General features: G+C 36.2%; 2 protein-coding genes across 2 annotated transcripts in view; both read left to right on the top strand.

The window, feature by feature from the left end:
• The window catches only part of LOC112810684 (uncharacterized), a 90,188-nt gene that overhangs the window by 21,189 nt on the left and 50,338 nt on the right, over positions 1 to 18,661 (top strand). Inside the window, exons 5-6 of the mRNA XM_073885230.1 lie at positions 5,596 to 7,248; positions 9,743 to 9,745. Coding sequence (XP_073741331.1) covers positions 5,596 to 7,248; positions 9,743 to 9,745 — 1,656 coding nt within the window. The remainder of the gene's footprint in view (positions 1 to 5,595; positions 7,249 to 9,742; positions 9,746 to 18,661) is intronic.
• LOC112810765 (thymosin beta-4-like) lies at positions 15,681 to 16,697 on the top strand. Its single transcript, XM_073885373.1, has one exon. The coding sequence runs from the start codon at positions 16,184 to 16,186 to the stop codon at positions 16,310 to 16,312; it is 129 nt and encodes a 42-aa protein (XP_073741474.1). The 5' UTR covers positions 15,681 to 16,183; the 3' UTR covers positions 16,313 to 16,697.

Below are 18,661 nucleotides of genomic sequence, written 5' to 3'. Positions count from 1 at the left end.
GAGAGAATCTGATTTCTAGAGTTACCACATTATTATTAGAATTATATAAAATGTCCAGTGTTCTAGGAAAAAATCATAAGGCGTAGAAAGAAACAGGAAAATATGGCCCATTCAAAGGAAAATAAACCAACAGAAACTGTTCCCGAAAAAGACCTGATGACATATATACTAGACACAGAGGTTTAAACAACTGTCTTATAGACAACTGGAAGGAAGATGTGGAGAAAGTTGCTAAAACTATATATGAACAGAATGGAAACATCAATAAAGAAATAGAAAACCTCTAAGAAGTGCCAAAAAGAAATTCTGGAGTTAAAAAGTACAAAAACCCAGATGGAAAGTTCACTAGAGAGATTCAAATACAGGTTTGAGCAGGCAGAAAGAATCAGCAAACTTGAAGATAGGACAACAGAAATTATTCAGTCTGAGGATTAGAAAGAAAAAAGGTTGAAGGAAAATGAACAGAGCTGAAGGGACCTGTGGGACACCATGAAGCAGCCAAACATGCATTGTGGGAGTCCCAGAAAGGAGAGAAAAAGAGACAATATTTGAAGAAACAATAGCTGAAAATTTTATGAAAGACATAAATATAAACATACAAACTTCTAGACGATAATGGAGGGAAAAATTTAGGTGATTTTGGGCTCAGAATGAGTTTTTATATAAACACCAAAAATATAATCATGAACAAAAAAAGTTAAAAATTGTTTTTCATTAAAATTAAAAACTGCTGCTGTGCGAAAGACAGTTATGAGAATGAAAAGACAAGCCATGAACTGGGAGAAAGATCTTTGTAAAAAGAACTTATGTATAAAATATACAAAGAATTCTTAAAACTCAACAATAACAAAACAACCCAATTTAAATGTGGCCAAGAGATCTGAACAGATGCCTCACTAGAGAAGATAAATTCATGGTAAATAAGTATATGAAAAGTTGCTCAGTGTCATATGTCATTAGGGTATTAAAAATTTAAACAACCATGAGACATAACTATACATTTCTTAGAATGACTAAAATCCAAAACACTGAGAGCTCCAAATGTTGTCTATAATGTGGGGTAACAGGAACTCACTTTCACTGTTGGCAGGAATGCAAAATGGTACAGCCAGTTTGTTTTGTGTGTTTGTATGTTTTGTTTTGTTTTAGAGTATGAGCAGGGGAGGGGGGAGAGGGGCAGAGGAAGACAATCTGAAGCAGACTCCACGATGAGTGTCAAGCCCAATGTGGTGCTCGATGTCATGACCCTGAGATCATGACCTGAGCTGAAATCAAGAGTCAGACACTTAACTGACAGAGCCACCCAGGCGCCCCATGTACAGCCACTTTGGAAGACAGTTTGGCACTTTCTTAAAACTAAACATAGTCCTACTGTATGATCCGGTAATTGTGCTCCTAGATATTTACCCAAATAAATTGAAAACTTTTGTTTTACAAAAACCTGCACATAAGTGTTTATAAAAGTTTTCCAAAACTTGAAAGCAACCAAGATGTCCTTCAGTAGGTGAATGGATAAACATAATGTGGTTCATCCATACAAAAAAGGACTATTATTCAGCAGTGAAAAATAAATTAGCTATTGAGTCATGAAAAGACATGAAGGAGCCTTAAATGCTTAGCAGCTTGTTAAGTGAAAGGAGCCAGTTTGAAGAACTTACACACTTTATGATTCCAACTATATCACATTCTGGAAAAGGCAAATAGTGGAGTTAGTAACAATCAGTAGTTGCCTGGATTTGGGGAGGGAGGAGGAAGGGCTAGGTAGAGTACAGGGGATTTTTATATATATAAATACATGTATATATATTTATATATATAATTGTGCACATCTTTATCCATTCAGCAGTTGATGGACGTTTGGGTTCTCTCCATAGTTTGGTTACTATTGATAATTTTTTTTTTAAGATTTTATTTATTTGAGAGAGGGAATGAGAGATAGAGAGCACGAGAGGGAAGAGGGTCAGAGGGAGAAGCAGACTCCCCGCTGAGCAGGGAGCCCGATGTGGGACTCGATCCCGGGACTCCAGGACCATGACCCAAGCCGAAGGCAGTCGCCCAACCAACTGAGCCACCCAGGTGTTGGAGAGCATGTACCCCTTCAAATCTGTATTTTTGTATCCTTTGGGTAAATACCTAGTAATGAATGCAATTGCTGAATCATAGGGTAGTTCTATTTTTAACTTTTTGAGGAACCTCCAAACTGTTCTCCAGAGTGGTGGCACCAGTTTGCATTCCCACAACAGTGCAAAAGGGTTGCCCTTTCTCCGCATACTCACCAATACCTATTGCTTCTTGTGTTGTTAATTTTAGCCATTCTGAAAGGTATGAGGTGGTATTTCATTGTGTTTTGATTTGTGTTTCCCTGATGATGAATGATGTTAAGTATCTTTTCATGTTTCTGTTAGCCATCTGGATGTCTTCTTTGGAAAAGTGTCCATTCATATCTTCTGCCCATTTCTTAACTGGATTATTTGTTTTTTGGTTGAGTTTGATAAGTGCTTTATAGATTTTATATACTAACCCTTTATCAGATATGTCATTTGCAAATATCTTCTCCCATTCCATAGGCTGCCTTATAGTTTTGTTGATTGTTTCCTTCGCTGTGCCAAAGCAATTCTGAAAAAGAAAAAACTGGAGGCATCACAATTCTGGATTTCAAGCTATATTACAAAGCTTTAGTCATCTAGACATATGGTACTGACACAAAAACAGACACATAGATCAGTGGAACAGAATAGAGAACCCAGAAATGGGCCCACAACTATATGGTCAGCTAATTGTAAGCTTTTTATTTAACCCTTTTAAAGATCTTATCTCTGTGTCCATTTTCTCCCATGCCAAGAGTCCTGGTTATCATGAACACTAAAAATGATAGGATTGGAATATCATATTTACTTATTTTTTTTAAAGATTTTATTTATTTATTTGAGAGAGAGAGAATGAGAGATAGCATGAGAGAGAAGAGGGTCAGAGGGAGAAGCACACTCCCTGCCGAGCAGAGAGCCCGATGCAGGACTCGATCCCAGGACTCCAGGATCATGACCTGAGCTGAAGGCAGTCGCTAAACCAACTGAGCCACCCAGGCGCCCTATCATATTTACTTACTTTATTCTACATTATACAAACAAATCTCTAAAATAAGATCAACATTACTACCAACAGTATGATTACTCAAAACAGTTTGCGACAATTATTTTGGCAATTCTTTTTTTCCTCCCTTGTAGGATGTATTTCACAGTCAAATTACTATGTTTGAGTTATTTGAAATAGTTTCCTTGTGTGGTTATTCCAATAATTGTAAATACTGTTTTTTTTTTAATTCAGTATCTTCCACTTTTAAGCTGTGCTTGTTATAATTTGTTTTATAATTACAGAAAATATTTATATACCCCCAAAGTCAAATTTATAAAACAAGTTGTATTGAAAGAAGTCTGACTTCTGTCCCTGCCCCTCTACCTGTTCCTTCCCCACCCTACAATCCATCCCCGCTTTTAAAAAAATAAAAACAAATGTATGTTATACATGCATACTTCCTCTTCCACCTCTCCTTCCTAAGATAAAAGGCATAACTATACATACTTTTGTCCACATTTCCTCACAATTAACAATGTATTTTTTTAAGATTTTATTTATTTATTTGGGAGAGAGAACAGCAGAGGGGAGAAGCAGAGGGAGAGGAAGAAGCAGCCTCCCCGCTGAGCAGGGAGCCTGATGCGGGGCTCAATCCCATTACCCTAGATCATGACCTAAGCCAAGGCAGAGGCCTAACCGACTGAGCCCCCAGGTGCCCCTATGTTCCCTTTTTTAACTGCTGCATGGTACTCTGTAATGTGGCTAAACCATGAATTACTTCCATCAGCCACTTACCAATGGACAATTGGGTAATTTTTAATCTTTTGCTGTAACGCATTATGCTTCAGTGAAACCCTTCTGCAGCAGACTTTTGACATTTCACTAATGCAATTTTGGGATTGATTTCACAGAAGTGGAGTTGTTAGATCAAATCATACATGTAATTGTGCTAAATACTGCCATATTTCCTTTCATAAGGTTTCTATCATTCATATTCTTACTAGCAATGTATATAAGTACCAATTTCCTTATAGCCTTGCTAACAGTATTTGATGTCATATTTGGAAATTCCCTATTCTAAAAGGTGACAAATAGCATGTCTGTAGTTTTTTAGAACTACTGTGATATATTTCACATGACATACAGTTTACCCATTTATAGCAAACAGTGATGATTTTTACTGTATTCACAGTCTCATACAGCCATCACCACAATTTTGGAATATTTTTATCACCTTAAAAAGAAACCAGTATCCAGTAGTATCCATTCCCCATGTTTCTCTGTCTACCCCTCAGCCCTGTGCAGCTATTGCTCTGTCTGTATGGATTTGCCTATTCTGGACAGTTCCTATAAAAGGAATCATACAGTATGTGGTCTTTTGTGACTGGCTTATTTCACTAAGCATAATATTTTCAAAGTTCATTCATGTTGTAACGTCAATATTTTTATTGCCAAATGTTCTATTGTAAGGATATACCATATTTTATTTATCCATTCATCGGTGGATGTTTGAGTTATTTCCACCTTATGCTTATGACAAATAATGTTATGAACATTGTATTCAAGTTTTTATATAGACATGTGTTTTCGGTTCTCTTGGCTCTGTACCTATGAGTGGGATTTCTGGGTTATGTGGTAACTCTATGTTGGACACTTCTGTTGGGCATATAACTTGGAGTGAAATTGCAGGGTAATATGGCAACTCTATGTTAACTTTCCAAGGAAGTGCAAAACTGTTTTACAAAGCAGCTGTACCATTTTGCATTCCCATGAGCAAGCTATGAGAGTTCCAGTTTCTCCATATCCTCACTTCTGTGTAGCTTTAATTTGCATTTATCTTATAGCAAATTTGAGTATATTTTCATATGGTTAAAAGCTATTTACATTACTTTTCTATCAACTGTCCATTTTCCTAATCCATTTTTATATAGTGCTGGTGTCCAGTTTTATATAGTAGTCTTTTTCTTTTTAGTCTAATTTTAGAAACTGTTTATATATTAGGTATATAATAGGCATAATGCAACTTTGCAAGTATTTGTCATTTTACTTACCCTATCCTGTTTTTGACATGCCAACTTTTTTTTTTCTTTAACTATATTGTGGTCATTTTTATCAAATTATGATTAGGAAAGTTTTCCCCATTCCTAGTTTATGGAAGAAATCTCACTCAAGTTTTATTCTAATTACTTATATGTTTTCATTTCTGTAAGTGTGGACATCTTATCCACTTGGAATTTGTCCAACTGTACGATATGAGGAATTAATAAAATTTTATCTTTTTTCTATATGTCTACCCATATGTTTATAATATCATTTATTAAAAAGAGTTCATGTTTTTCCTACTGATTTGAGCTGCCAGCTTTATTGTATACTAAATTTGCACTGTTTCTGGATTTTTCTTTTCTGCTCCACTGGTTCCATTGACATGAGTATGATGTTCAGTTTGAGTCTACTCTTACTACCTTAGAGGTTTTATTTTTCAAGGAATATGAAAATAACATTTACTTTCTTGTTACCTTACAGACTGGGAATCCAGGTGTGAGACCAAAAACCTGTCCTCAAAGAGAGGAATTTATGAAATAGAATCATCTCAATGGGAGATAATAGAACAGCTCACAAGACATAAGTGTGAGTGTAAAAGTTTTCAAGATGATAGGGAATGCAAAGACAAGATTGAAAGCCAATTAGGAAATAAAGAGGGACTTTTCAGGCAACTATTAATCACTTGTAAAGAAATTCCCAATTTTAGCCAGACCACATCCCTCACATTAAAACGAAGAATTCATTTTCTGGAGAAATCCTATGAATGTAAAGCATGCAGAAAATACTTTATCCGTGGCTTTCAACTTACAGAACATCAGAAAGTTCATTCCAATGAAAAATTCTATGAATGTAAAGAATGTGGAAAGGCCTTTATTTGGGGCTCAGAACTTACTTACCATCAGAGAGTTCATGTTAAGAAACCCTATGAATGTAAGGAATGTGGAAAAGCCTTTATTTGTGCCTCACAGCTTACTTATCATCAAAGAATTCATACTGGGGAGAAACCTTATAAATGTAAAGAGTGTGGGAAGGCCTTTATTCGTGGCTCTCATCTTACCCAACATCAAAGAATTCATACTGGTGAAAGACCCTATGAATGTAATGAATGTGGTAAGGCCTTTTTTCGTGGGTCTCAACTTACTTACCATCAGAGAGTTCATACTGCAGAGAAACCCTATCAATGTAAAGAATGTGGAAAGGCCTTTATTCGTGGCTCCCAACTTACTGAACATCAGAGAATTCATACAGGTGAGAAACCTTATGAATGTAAGAAATGTGGGAAAGCCTTTAGTTACGGCTCACAGCTTACTCTACATCACAGACTTCATACTGGCGAAAAACCCTATAAATGTAAAGATTGTGAGATGTCCTTTATTCGTGGCTCACAACTTACTGAACATCAGAGGATTCATACAGGTAGGAAACCACATGAATGTAAGCAATGTGGAAAGGCCTTTAACTATGGCTCACAGCTTATTCGACATCAGAGGATTCATACTGGTGAGAAACCCTATGAATGCCAAGAATGTGGGAAATCATTTATTCGTGGCTCACAACTTACTGAACATCAAAAAATTCACACTGGTGAAAAACCTTTTGAATGTAAGGAATGTGGGAAAGCCTTTATTCGTGGCTCACATCTTACTCAGCATCAGAGGATTCATACTGGTGAGAAACCCTATGAATGTAAAGAGTGTGGGAAGGCCTTTATTTATAGCTCACAACTGACTCAACATCAGAGAATTCATACAGGTGAGAATCCCTGTGAATGTAAGCAGTGTGGGGAGATCTTTATTTGTGCCTCACAGCTTACTCTACATCAGATTTCTCATTCTGGTAGGAAACCATATGAATGTAAGGAATGTGGTAAGGCTTTTATTCGTGGCTCACAGCTAACTTATCATCAGAGAGTTCATACTGGTGAGAAGCCCTATGCGTGTAATGAATGTGGGAAAGCCTTTATTCGTGGTTCACATCTTACCCAGCACCAGAGAATTCATACTGGTGAGAAACCATACAAATGTCATGAATGTGGGAAGGCCTTCAATCGTGGCTCACAACTTACTCAACATCGGAGAATTCATTCTGGTGAAAAGCCTTATAAATGTAATGAATGTGGTAAGGACTTTAGACGTCACTCACACCTTACTCAACATCATAAACTTCATAATTGAGAAAAACTTTATGAAAATACAAATTTATTAAATCTTTTATCTGCCCATTGGCACTCCGTTTTGGAATGTCAGGTAATTCAAATTATGAAAGTGGGAATCCTTTACTTTCACTCATAGGTAATGACTCAGAAAATTCAAACAAGGAAAGGCTAGATTAATATAAGGGAGAATCAGTTTCCATCATATTTCAGTCTTTGTTAGTGAATTCATATGAGAGTACAACCATAAAATGGGTTTTCTTGTTTGGCATTGTTCTCTTATTTAGCATGATCTGAGTCCCACCATTTACTATATGTGTGTTCCTTTGGGAAAGTTAGTTAACCTCTGTTGCTTTAGTTTTTTCATTTATAAAACATTAAATATTCTCATTATAATGATTTAGACATAAATACATATAGAGCCTTGAAGCAGTGTCTAATAAGTAAATTATACTTACCATTAGTTATTATTGAAATTTTATTATTCAGTATTTTAAAAAATTTTGTTTTCCTTCTGGGCTCAAGAGTCATCTTTTTTCTCAATTGAAGTGTAGTTGACATACAATGTTATATTAGTTTCAGGTGTACACTATAGTGATTTGACAATTCTGTACCTTACTCAGTACTGACCACAATATGTGTGGTTATCATCTGTCTTTATACAACATTGTTACAATATTATTATTGACTGTGATCTATTAACTGTGCTGTACTTTTCATCCCTGTGATTTACTTATTCTGTTTTTATTTTTTTTAAAGATTTTTTTATTTATTCATTTAACAGAGATAGCACAAGTAGGCAGAATGGCAGGCAGAGGGAGAGGGAGAAGCAGGCCCTCCGCAGAGCAGGGAGCCTGATGCGGGGCTCGATCCCAGGACCCAGGGATCATGACCTGAGCAGAAGGCAGTCGCTTAACTGACAGCCACCCAGGCATCCGATTTACTTATTTTCTAACTGCAAGTTTGTACCTCTTAATCCTCTTCACCTATTTCACCCACCCCCAAACCCCCGCCCCTCTGGCAACCACCAGTTCTATGTATTTATGATTCTGTTTCTGTTTTGTGTTTTAGATTCCAGATATAAGTGAAATCAGATGGTATTTGTCTTTCTCTGTTTGACTTATTCCACTTAGCCTAATGTCCTCTAAGTCCATCCATGTTGTTGCAAATGGCAAGACCTCATTCTTTTTTATGGCTAATATTCCACTGTATATACATACTATATCTTTTTTATTTATTCGTCTATTGATGGACACTTAGGTTGCTTCCATGTCTTAGCTGTTGTAAATAATGCTGCAATAAACATTGGGATGCATATATCTTTTCAAATTTGTATTTTCATTTTCTTTGGGTAAATGCCCAGTAGTGGAGTTACTGGATAGTATGGTATTTCTATTTTTAATTTTTTTGAGGAATCTTCATACTGTTTTCCACAGGGGTTACATCAGTTTACATTCCCACCAACAGTGCATGGAGGTTTCCTTCTTTCAGTATTTTAATTGTATAATATTAAAGAATTCAAATGAGAGGAAGACTTTACAAATACAGTACACAAGGTAACACTTTAATCAGTTACTAATCATCAGATAAATGATTTTGGAACAGAACATCCTAATACAATTAATGTGAGGTTATACCTTGTTCTGAACATTAAAATTCTTATTAGAAGGAAATCCTAAGGAAAATGGCTGTTACAAATAAAGCTACATATGAATATTTATATATCGGTTTTTGTGTGACTATAATTTCCATTTCCCTGATATAAATGCCTAAGAGTGCAATTTCTGGGTCTTAGAGTAAATTCATGTTTTCTTTTATAAAAAATGGACAGCTTATTTTTCAAAATGGCTTTACCATTTTACATTCACACCAGGAGCGTTATGAGTGACTTTCTCAGTATTTGGTGTTGTCATCACTTTTTGTTTTAGCCATTGTGATAGGTGTGTAATGTCTCTTCGTGATCTTAATTTGCATTCCCCTAATGACTAATGATGTTGAATACCTTTTCCCGTGCTTGTCATCTGTATGTCCATTTTGGTGAAATGCCTGTGTCCTTTACTCATTTTTGAATTGTTTTATTTTTTATTGTTGGGTTTTGAAAGAGTACTTTCTATATTCTAGATGATACTGGTCCTTTGCTATGTGGTTGTAAATATTTTTCCTGAAGCATAGCTTATTTTTTTAACCTTTTAATAGGGTCTTTTGAAGAGCAAAAGTTTTCAGTTTTGATAATGTCTACTTTATCAATTTTTCCTTTTATGGGCTTTGCTTTGGTGTCAAATCTAAGGACTCCTTGCCTAGCCCAGATTCCAAAGATTTTTCCTATGTTTTTGCATAAATTTTTTATGATTTTACACATTTTACACATGTCTATAATCTTTGGGTTAATTTTTCATGTAGTATGCTTTAGCTTAATGTTCTTTGTTTGTTTTGGCTAATGGATGTCCATTTGCTCAAGCATCATTTGTTGAAAAGACTGTCTTTCCTCCATTAAATTGCTTTTGTACCTCTGTCAAAAATCTATTGAATATATTTGTGTATATCTTACTTCAGCGTTTTCTCTTTCCTTCCATTGATCTGTGTCTGTCCCTCTGCCAATATCACACTGCCTTGATTACTGTCATTTTATAGGATGTCTTAATGGGATTTCTCCTACTTTATTTTTTTTCAAGCTGATTACCTATTCTTAGTTTTTGCCATTTCATATAAATATTAGGATAAGCTTAAGGTTTTAATAGGAATTCTGTTTAGAAATAATTTATATCTTTAGTAAATCTTTTAAGATTTTATTTATTTGACAGAGCACAAGTAGGCAGAGCGGCAGGCAGAGGGAGAGGGAGAAGCAGGCTCCCCGCTGAGCAGAGAGCCAGAAATGGGGCTTGATCCCAGGACCCTGAGATCATGACCACCCAACCGACTGAGCCACCCAGGCGCCCCTTTAGTAAATCTTTTAATCCATGAATCTGGTATGTCTCTCCATTTTTATGTTATTGTTAGTTTAATTGTGTTCTCCAAAATATTCAGGTAATAACTCCTGGTACTTGTGAGTGTGACCTATTGTGGAAATAGGGTCTTTGTTGATGTATTCAAGTTAAGATGGAGATCATATTGGATTAGATTACTAATTATTCTAATGGCTCGTGTCCATTAAGAGGGAAATATGGACACAGACACACAGGGAAGGCCATGTGAAACCAGAGACAGATTGAATGATGCATCTCCAATTCTTGGAACACCAAGAATTAGTAACTACTAGAAACTAGAAGGGAAAAAAGGGATTCTCCCCCTGCCTTCAGAGAGAGCATGACCCTGCCAATACCTTAATTTTGAACTTCTGTTCCCCAAAACTATAATAGATTTTTGCTGTTTGAAAACACTAAGCTTGTGGTAGTTTGTTATGGCAGCCCGAGGAAACTAACATCATCTTTTAAAAAATTTTTTATTAGGATTTGTAATTTTTGGCATACAGATCTTATACATGATTTGTAAGTATATATACTTAGGTGTCTCACTTTCTTTGGAAAGTTCTAATTGGTGTTTTTAATTTCAATTTTTAACTATTCAACATTAGTATATACAAATTATATAAATGTATATCTGTATGTTGATCTGGTAATCTGTGACCTTGCTGCACAACTCACCAACTCATTCTGGAAGGTTTTCTTTCATTTTTTAGTAAATTCCTTGGAGTTTTCTACATAGACAATCATGTCATCTGTGAACAGCGACAGGAAAGTCTGTGTCTTTTCTTTCTTTTGTTTGCCTTATGCTGGCTGTAACTTTTAGTGGTATGTTGAATCACACAGGCGAGAACAGACATCCTTGCATTTTTCAGATCTTAGGGGAAAACATTGTCTTTCCACCATGAAGTACAAAGTAAGCTGTAAGCTTTATGTCGATGCTTTTTTTTTTAAGATTTTATTTATTTATTTGACAGAGAGGGAGACACAGCGAGAAAGGGAACACAAGCAGAGAGAGTGGGAGAGGGAGAAGCAGGCTTCCCGCTGAGCAGGGAACCCGATGCAGGGCTTGATTCCAGGACCTTGGGATCATGAAGGCAGACGCTTAACGACTGAGCCACCCAGGCGCCCCTCGATGCTCTTTTTTTAAATTGAAGAAGTTCCCTTCTGCTCTTGAGAGGCTTTAAAATCATGAGTGCATATTGGATTTCATCCAGACACATGATATGATTACATGATGTTTTTCTTCAACCTATTTATATGGTGGATTACATGGATTGATTTTTGAATATAAAACCAGTCTTTGTATACCTGTAATAAATTCCACGTAGTGATCTTTTCTAATTTCTTTTTGGAATTGATATGCTAACATTTTGTAGAAGATTTTTCTAAAATTATGTTTTGTCATTCCTGTCATTTTCTTTCTTTTCCTCCCTCCTTTCCTTATTTCTTCTAGTCTTTGTCTCACTTTGTATTGTATAATGTTGGCCTCATAAAATGAATTGGGAAGTGTTTTTCTGTTTTCTGAAAGAAGTTGTATAAAATTTGTGTTCATTTTTCAGATGTTTATGAAAATTTGCAAGTGAAACCATTTGGGCCTGAGGATTTTTAGGGAGCTTTACAATTATAAATTAAGTTTCTTTAATAGTTATTCAGTCATATGGCTACTTGGGATACCTGTTTCATCATAGTTGAGATTTGGTAGCTTGTGGTTTTTGAGAAATTTAGGCTAAGTAGTCTAACACTTAAAATTTTCCAGCTTCCTCCCCCAATAAAATTTTTGAAGCTCATTCTCTGAGGCTGGCAGCATAGCCATAGTGTCAAAATTAAACAAGACCAGATTCCCTTATAATGATAGATACAAATATTCTAAACAAAACATAATCTCTACCAGACAATTAAAAGAATACAAAGGAATACCGCTCCCCAAGAATATCCAAGATTTAATCTGTTCTAGATTAATTACATTTTAAGAGTTTAGAAATATTTCGAAGAGATGATTAGGATGGAAAAATTATTTGCAGCCTCAAGTCATTTTAATTCTCTCAGTGAATGGTTTTGAAATATGTGTTTTTCAAGGTTTTTTGAGAGTGGCCCAGTTGAAGAAACAATTTACATGACCTTATGTACAAAATTTAAGTTAAAAATTCATACAGTATTATTACCTGCAAAAGTTCATTGAAAATACATTACCTGCAAAAGTTCATGTGCAAACACACTGTATGGACATTTTGGCTGAATAGCCAAGTTTTAAAATTAATATTTGCCTTAAGACCAATTCACTAGCATAGAATCAACTTCTGGCATTCAGAAAATCTCAATTTAAAAAATTTTTATGATAGACTTTGTTAAATGATTTCAGGGATTTTTTTCATCATGAAATTTTGAGGTCCTTTATTTGATATTTTGCTTTTAATTACTTCTTACAATATAAGAATTCCCAAATAGGACTTACTGTTGAGATAATAGCCAAGGTGAAATTAAAATAACATTAAGATTTTTGCTTTTTTTAGATGTTCAAATTATCAGTGCTAGTGTCCTAATAGTTCTACAAAGATTTCAATTATGATCTAATTTATTAATTTGCCTTTTTGTTACTTGAATTATAAATTCATTGACTCTGAAAAGGCATGAAGTTCTTCCTAAAGTTGTCTAGCAAAGACACATTCTAATATTTTTATTATGTGTCTTATTGTTTAACAAATTTTAAACTATTGATACCTACAACTTAAATGTACTGTTTATGTGCAGCTTGCCAAATTAAGAGTTCAAAGGTTAGTCATTACATACTAAATAAATATTAGAGGATCATAATTCATGTGTATTTAGCAATATTGCTATGGAGTCACAACAGCCCTTTGTTGTTACCTGTACCACCAGCCTGTTTTGCTCAGGTTTTGTAATTTATTATATCATAAATAAACTTTCACCAGTGGATTGCATGATTGTCACATATGAAGAATATTTTTATAATTTTGTAACAGTAATGTACCATGTGCTACCTTAAAATTATTTGTTTTGAATTCTTTTACTCAGGACCATATCTCCGTGTTAATTGAATTCCACAGATAATATGTTAGCCTAAAATTTCCTGTAGTACATTTCAAGTAATACTATGATTCAGATGATATTAGAAAAAAAGATTCTGTGGTCAAACAAGACTGTATATCGTGGCATATTTCACATCACTTTTTGGAGCAATAAGTTCATTTTATTTCATCAGGGCTATTATAAATATTTTAGTAAAGCAATTTTTTAAAACTTTAACCAACCATGTGCCAAATTTACTTGACCATGAATCCCTTCTTATAATGGCTGTTACTATCTTTTGCAATCTAAACTATTTTTGTAAATGCTGCTCTAGCTACAAGAAATCACCTCAGAGGTGGAAACTCTAAAACATTATAGCTGGAGGCCAATTAATTTTATGAGAGGGCAAGTTGCTTTCTCTGTAAACCAATCCCATTCTTTTTCTACTTATAGAACCTTTGTCCTCTTAAAAAAGGGAAATTCCTCCATGTAATAATCTTCCTTCACAGTCCCTTCTTACTCTTCCCTCTACCCCAATTCTTAGTTCAACTTAATGAGATATTAACAACAACAACAACAACAAACCAAGAAAACAGGTTTGTGGAATTTTAAAAGCATGGCAATGAAATAAATGGCTTTATCGTTGATATATTTAGTCCATAAATTAAGTTCTAGAATTGGAGATTCTTTTCTAAGATGAATTTTATAACAAATAGAGGAATAAAGATGGTCAAATGGGCCATTATGCCATTACTTTGTTCTCTACTTTTAACAGTTTTTTACTTATTCTCAAAAGAAGTTAGAAATTAAACATTTTTCATGTAATTTTTCTTTTCATATTTGAATTGCCCTTCTGAAATTATATAATACATTTACCTGCAAAGCAAGAAATTATAACAAATATACATGAAAGAAAATCTGGCTTCCTGGGGTGCCTGGGTGGCTGAGTTGGCTAAGTGTCTGCTTTCGGCTCAGGTTATGATGCCAGCGTCCTGGGATCAAGCCCCGTGTCCCTCAGGGTCCCTGCTCAGTGGGGAGTCTGCTTCTCCCTCTCCCTCTGCAGCTCTCCCTGCATGTGTTCTCTCTCTCCCTCTTTCTCTGTCAAATGAAATCTTTAAAAAAATAAGAAAATCTGACTTCTTAAACTAACATGTTAAAAGCGTCATGAGTACTTTTCTGTAGCTTTCTTTACGTTTAAATGTACATACATGTTTATACATGGCTCTTTTTCCCCCCCCTTGGTTGTGAATATTTATATATTTAAACAGGATCACTGTATGGACATCAATCTGCAACTTTCCTGTAACATACATCACAGACATCTTTCCAGGTACATATAAATCTAACTTACTCATTTTAGTGTTAATAGCTGTAGAATACTACATATGGAGAGGTATTAATGTTCAAATTGTTTCTCTGTTGATGAACATTCATGTTGTTTTCACTTCCTTGCTATTTCAAACAACAGTCAATAAATACCTTTAAACAAATATTTGTTTTTATTTCTGTAAGATTCTTACATTTAGGTTTGTGGAACAAAGAATATGTGTATTTTTCAAAAAGATTCAATCAAGAGAGAGAGCAGGGGGAGGGGCAGAGGGAGAGAGAATCCTCAAGCAGACTCCCCACTGAGCGGGGAACCTGACATGGGGCTCAATCCCAAGACCCAGAGATCATGACCTGAGCCAAAATCAAGAGTCAGACACTTAACCGACTGAGCCACCCAGATACCCCTTTATTTTTTTATTTTAATAGTAACATTACTTTCCAGATAAAGCACATTCAGTTCCATCAACAGTATTTTGAGTTGCACATTTTCCTACTAACTTAATAGCACTTGGTGCTCTTTGTCAGTCTTTCTAATGAAAAATATGTCATTGCTTCAATCTGAATTTATTTAAATATTGGGTAGACTGAGCATGCTTTCATTTGCCTACTGGTCATCTGAATTTTCTGTAAATTACCTGTCAACAGTGTACAGTTTCTAGTATTTTTCATTAATTTGTAGAAGTTTTTTGTGTTTATGGCTATTATCATATGGGTTACAAAAATAATTTCTTAGTTTATCTTATACTTTAATATGCCCTTTGTTTTTTACTTTTATAGCATCAAATATAATCTACATAGAATGTTTCCTACACCCCAAGATTATTCACATTTTCCTAAATATCTTTTAATATTTTTTGTATTTTAAACTTTTCTTTAGCTAAATTTCCCCAGCAACTTTTTTTTTTTTAAAGATTTTTATTTATTTATTTATTTAACAGAGAGAGAGAAAGAGCACAAGTAGGCAGAGCGGCAGAGGGAGAGGGAGAAGCAGGCTCTCCGCCGAGCAGGGAGCCCGATGCGGGACTCGATCCCAGGACCCCGGGATCATGACCTGAGCCGAAGGCAGCCGCTTAACCGACTGAGCCACCCAGACGCCCTCCCCAGCAACTTTTTGTACTGAAGACTTCTAAAAATCACAGGAAAGCTAAAATAGTGAAACGAACATCCATCACATCCTAGACTTAGTTATAACATCCTGCCACATTTTATCTTTATTAATGTTACATTTCACTCCTAAATACTTCATGCATAACCTAAAAATAAGGAGATTGTCTTAAGAGCATGGCATTAGAAAATTAATAATTCCATAATTTCCCAAAGTGTCTCAAAACTGGTTTAGGGACACCTGGGTGGCTCAGTCAGTTAAGCGTTTGCCTTTGGCTCAGGTCATGATCCTAGGGTCCTGGAATGGAGTCCGGCATTGGGCTCCCTGCTCAGCAGGGAGCCTGCTTCTCCCTCTCCCACTCCCCCTGCTTGTGTGCGCGCTCTCTCTCTCTGACAAATAAAAAAGTCTTTGGGGAAAAAAAGATTCGGCAGAGGCCACTGTGCCGACTGGACTTCGCTTGCTCATGCACCTTGCTCTGCTTCCTCTGCAACCATGTCTGACAAACCCTACATGGCTGAGATTGAGAAATTCGATAAGTCGAAATTGAAGACAGAAACGCAAGAGAAAAATCCACTACCTTCAAAAGAAATGACTGAACGGAAGCAAGCAGGCAAATCATGATGAGGCATGTGCTGCCAATATGCACTGTACATTCCACAAGCATTGCCTTCTTACTTTACTTTTAGCTGTTTAACTTTGTAAGACGCAAAGAGGATCAAGTTTAAATGACTGTGCTGCCCCTTTTCACATCAAAGAACTACTGACAACGAAGGCGCCTGCCTCTCCCATCAGCCTGTCTTGCTGACAGGGAAGGAAAAGAACTTGCATGTTGGTGAAGGAAGAAGCTGGGAGGGACGACAGTGAAATCTAGAGTAAAAATCAAGCTGGTCCAAGGTGTCCTGCAGGCTGTAAAATGCAGTTTAATCGGAGTGCCATTAGTTTGTTCAAATGATTTTAATTATTGGAATGCACAATTCTTTAAATATGCAATAAAAAGTTTTAAAACCTGAAAACAACTGGCTTATAAAATGTTTTTCTTTTTTTTTAAATTTTATTATGTTATGTTAGTCACCATACAATACACCATGTTTTTGATGTGGTGATCCACGACCCATTGTTTTCATGTAACACCCAGTGCTCCATGCAGTACGTGCCCTCCTTAATACCCATCACCGGGCTAACTAATACCCCCTTCCCGCTCTCCTCTAAAACCCTGTTTGTTTCTCAGAGTCCATAGTCTCTCATGGTTCATCTCTCCCTCCAATCCCCCCCCCCGCTCATTTTTCCCTTCCTTCTCCTAATGTCCTCCATGCTATTCCTATGTTCCACAAATAAGTGAAACCATATGATAATTGACTTTCTCTGCTTGACTTATTTCACTTAGCATAATCTCCTCCAGTCCCATCCATGTGGATGTAAAAGTTGGGTATTCATCCTTTCTGATGGCTGAGTAATATTCCATTGTATATATGGACCACATCTTCTTTATCCATTCATCTGTTGAAGGCCACCTCAGCTCTTTCCACAGTTTGGCTATTGCAGACATTGCCGCTATGAACATTGGGGTGCATGTGGCCCTTCTTTTCACTACATCTGTGTCTTTGGGGTAAATACCCAGGAGTGCAATTGCTGGGTCATAGGGTAGTTCTATTTTTAAATTTTTGAAGAACCTCCACACTGTTTTCCAAAGTGGCTGTACCAACTTGCATTCCCATCAACAGTGTAAAAGGGTTCCCCTTTGTCCACAACCTTTCCAACATTTGTTGTTTCTTTCCCTGTCCATTTTTGCCATTCTAACTGGTGTAAGGTGGTATCTCAATGTGGTTTTTTTTTAAATCAATTAAAATCTCATTTTTATCTTTTTTTAAGGTTTTTTTTAATGTATTCATTTGAGAGAGAGACAGCACACAAGCAGGGGGAGGGGCAGAGGGAGAAGCAGGCTCCCCGCCGAGCCAGCCAGGAACCCGATGCGGGGCCCGATCCCAGGACCGGGAGATCATGACCTGAGCCGAAGGTGGACGCTCAACCATCTAAGCCACCCAGGCACTCCTCAGTGTGGTTTTGATTTGAATTTCCCTGATGGCTAATGATGATGAACGTTTTTTCATGTGTCTATTACCCATTTGTATGTCTTCTTCAGAGAAGTGTCTTTTCATATCTTCTGCCCACTTTTTGACTTGATTATTTGTTTTTTGGGTGTTGAGTTTGAGAAGTTCTTTATAGATCTTGGATACCAGCCCTTTATCTCTAGTGTCATTTGCAAATATCATCTCCCATTCTGTGGGTTGCCTCTTTGTTTTGTTGACTGTTTCCTTTGCTGTGCAGAAGCTTTTTATCTTGATGAAGTCCCAAAAGTGCATTTTTGCTTTTGTTTCACTAGCTTCTGGAGATGTATCTTGAAAGAAGTTGCTGTGGGCGATGTCAAAGAGGTTACTGCCTATGTTCTCCTCTACGATTTTGATGGATTCCTGTCTCACATTGAGGTCTTTCATCCAGTTTATCTTTGTGAATGGTGTTAGAGAATGGTTGAGTTTCATTCTTCTGTGTGTGGCTGTCCAATTTTCCCAGCACCATTTATTGAAGAGACTGTCTTTTTTCCATTGCATGTTTTTTCCTGCTTTGTCAAAGATTATTTGACCATAGAGTTGAGGGTCTATATCTGGGCCCTCTATTCTGTTCCATTGGTCTATAGGTCTGTTTTTGTGCCAGTACCATGCTGTCTTGGTGATCACAGCTTTGTGATATAACTTGAAATCGGGCAACGTGATGACCCCAGCTTTGTTTTTCTTTTTCAATATTTCCTTGGCAATTCGGGGTCTTTTCTGATTCCATACAAATTTTAGGATTGTTTGTTCCAGTACTTTGAAAAATGTCATTGGAATTTTTATCGGGATGGCACTGAAGGTATAGATTGCTCTGGGTAGCACAGACATTTTAATAATGTTTATTCTTCTGATCCATGAGCATAGA

The sequence above is a fragment of the Callorhinus ursinus genome, unplaced genomic scaffold, assembly GCF_003265705.2.
Source record: "Callorhinus ursinus isolate GAN/ISIS: 27379988/994484 unplaced genomic scaffold, GSC_fseal_2.0 scaffold61, whole genome shotgun sequence".
Lineage (NCBI taxonomy): Eukaryota > Metazoa > Chordata > Mammalia > Carnivora > Otariidae > Callorhinus > Callorhinus ursinus.
This window is presented reverse-complemented; position numbering and strand designations above follow the sequence as displayed.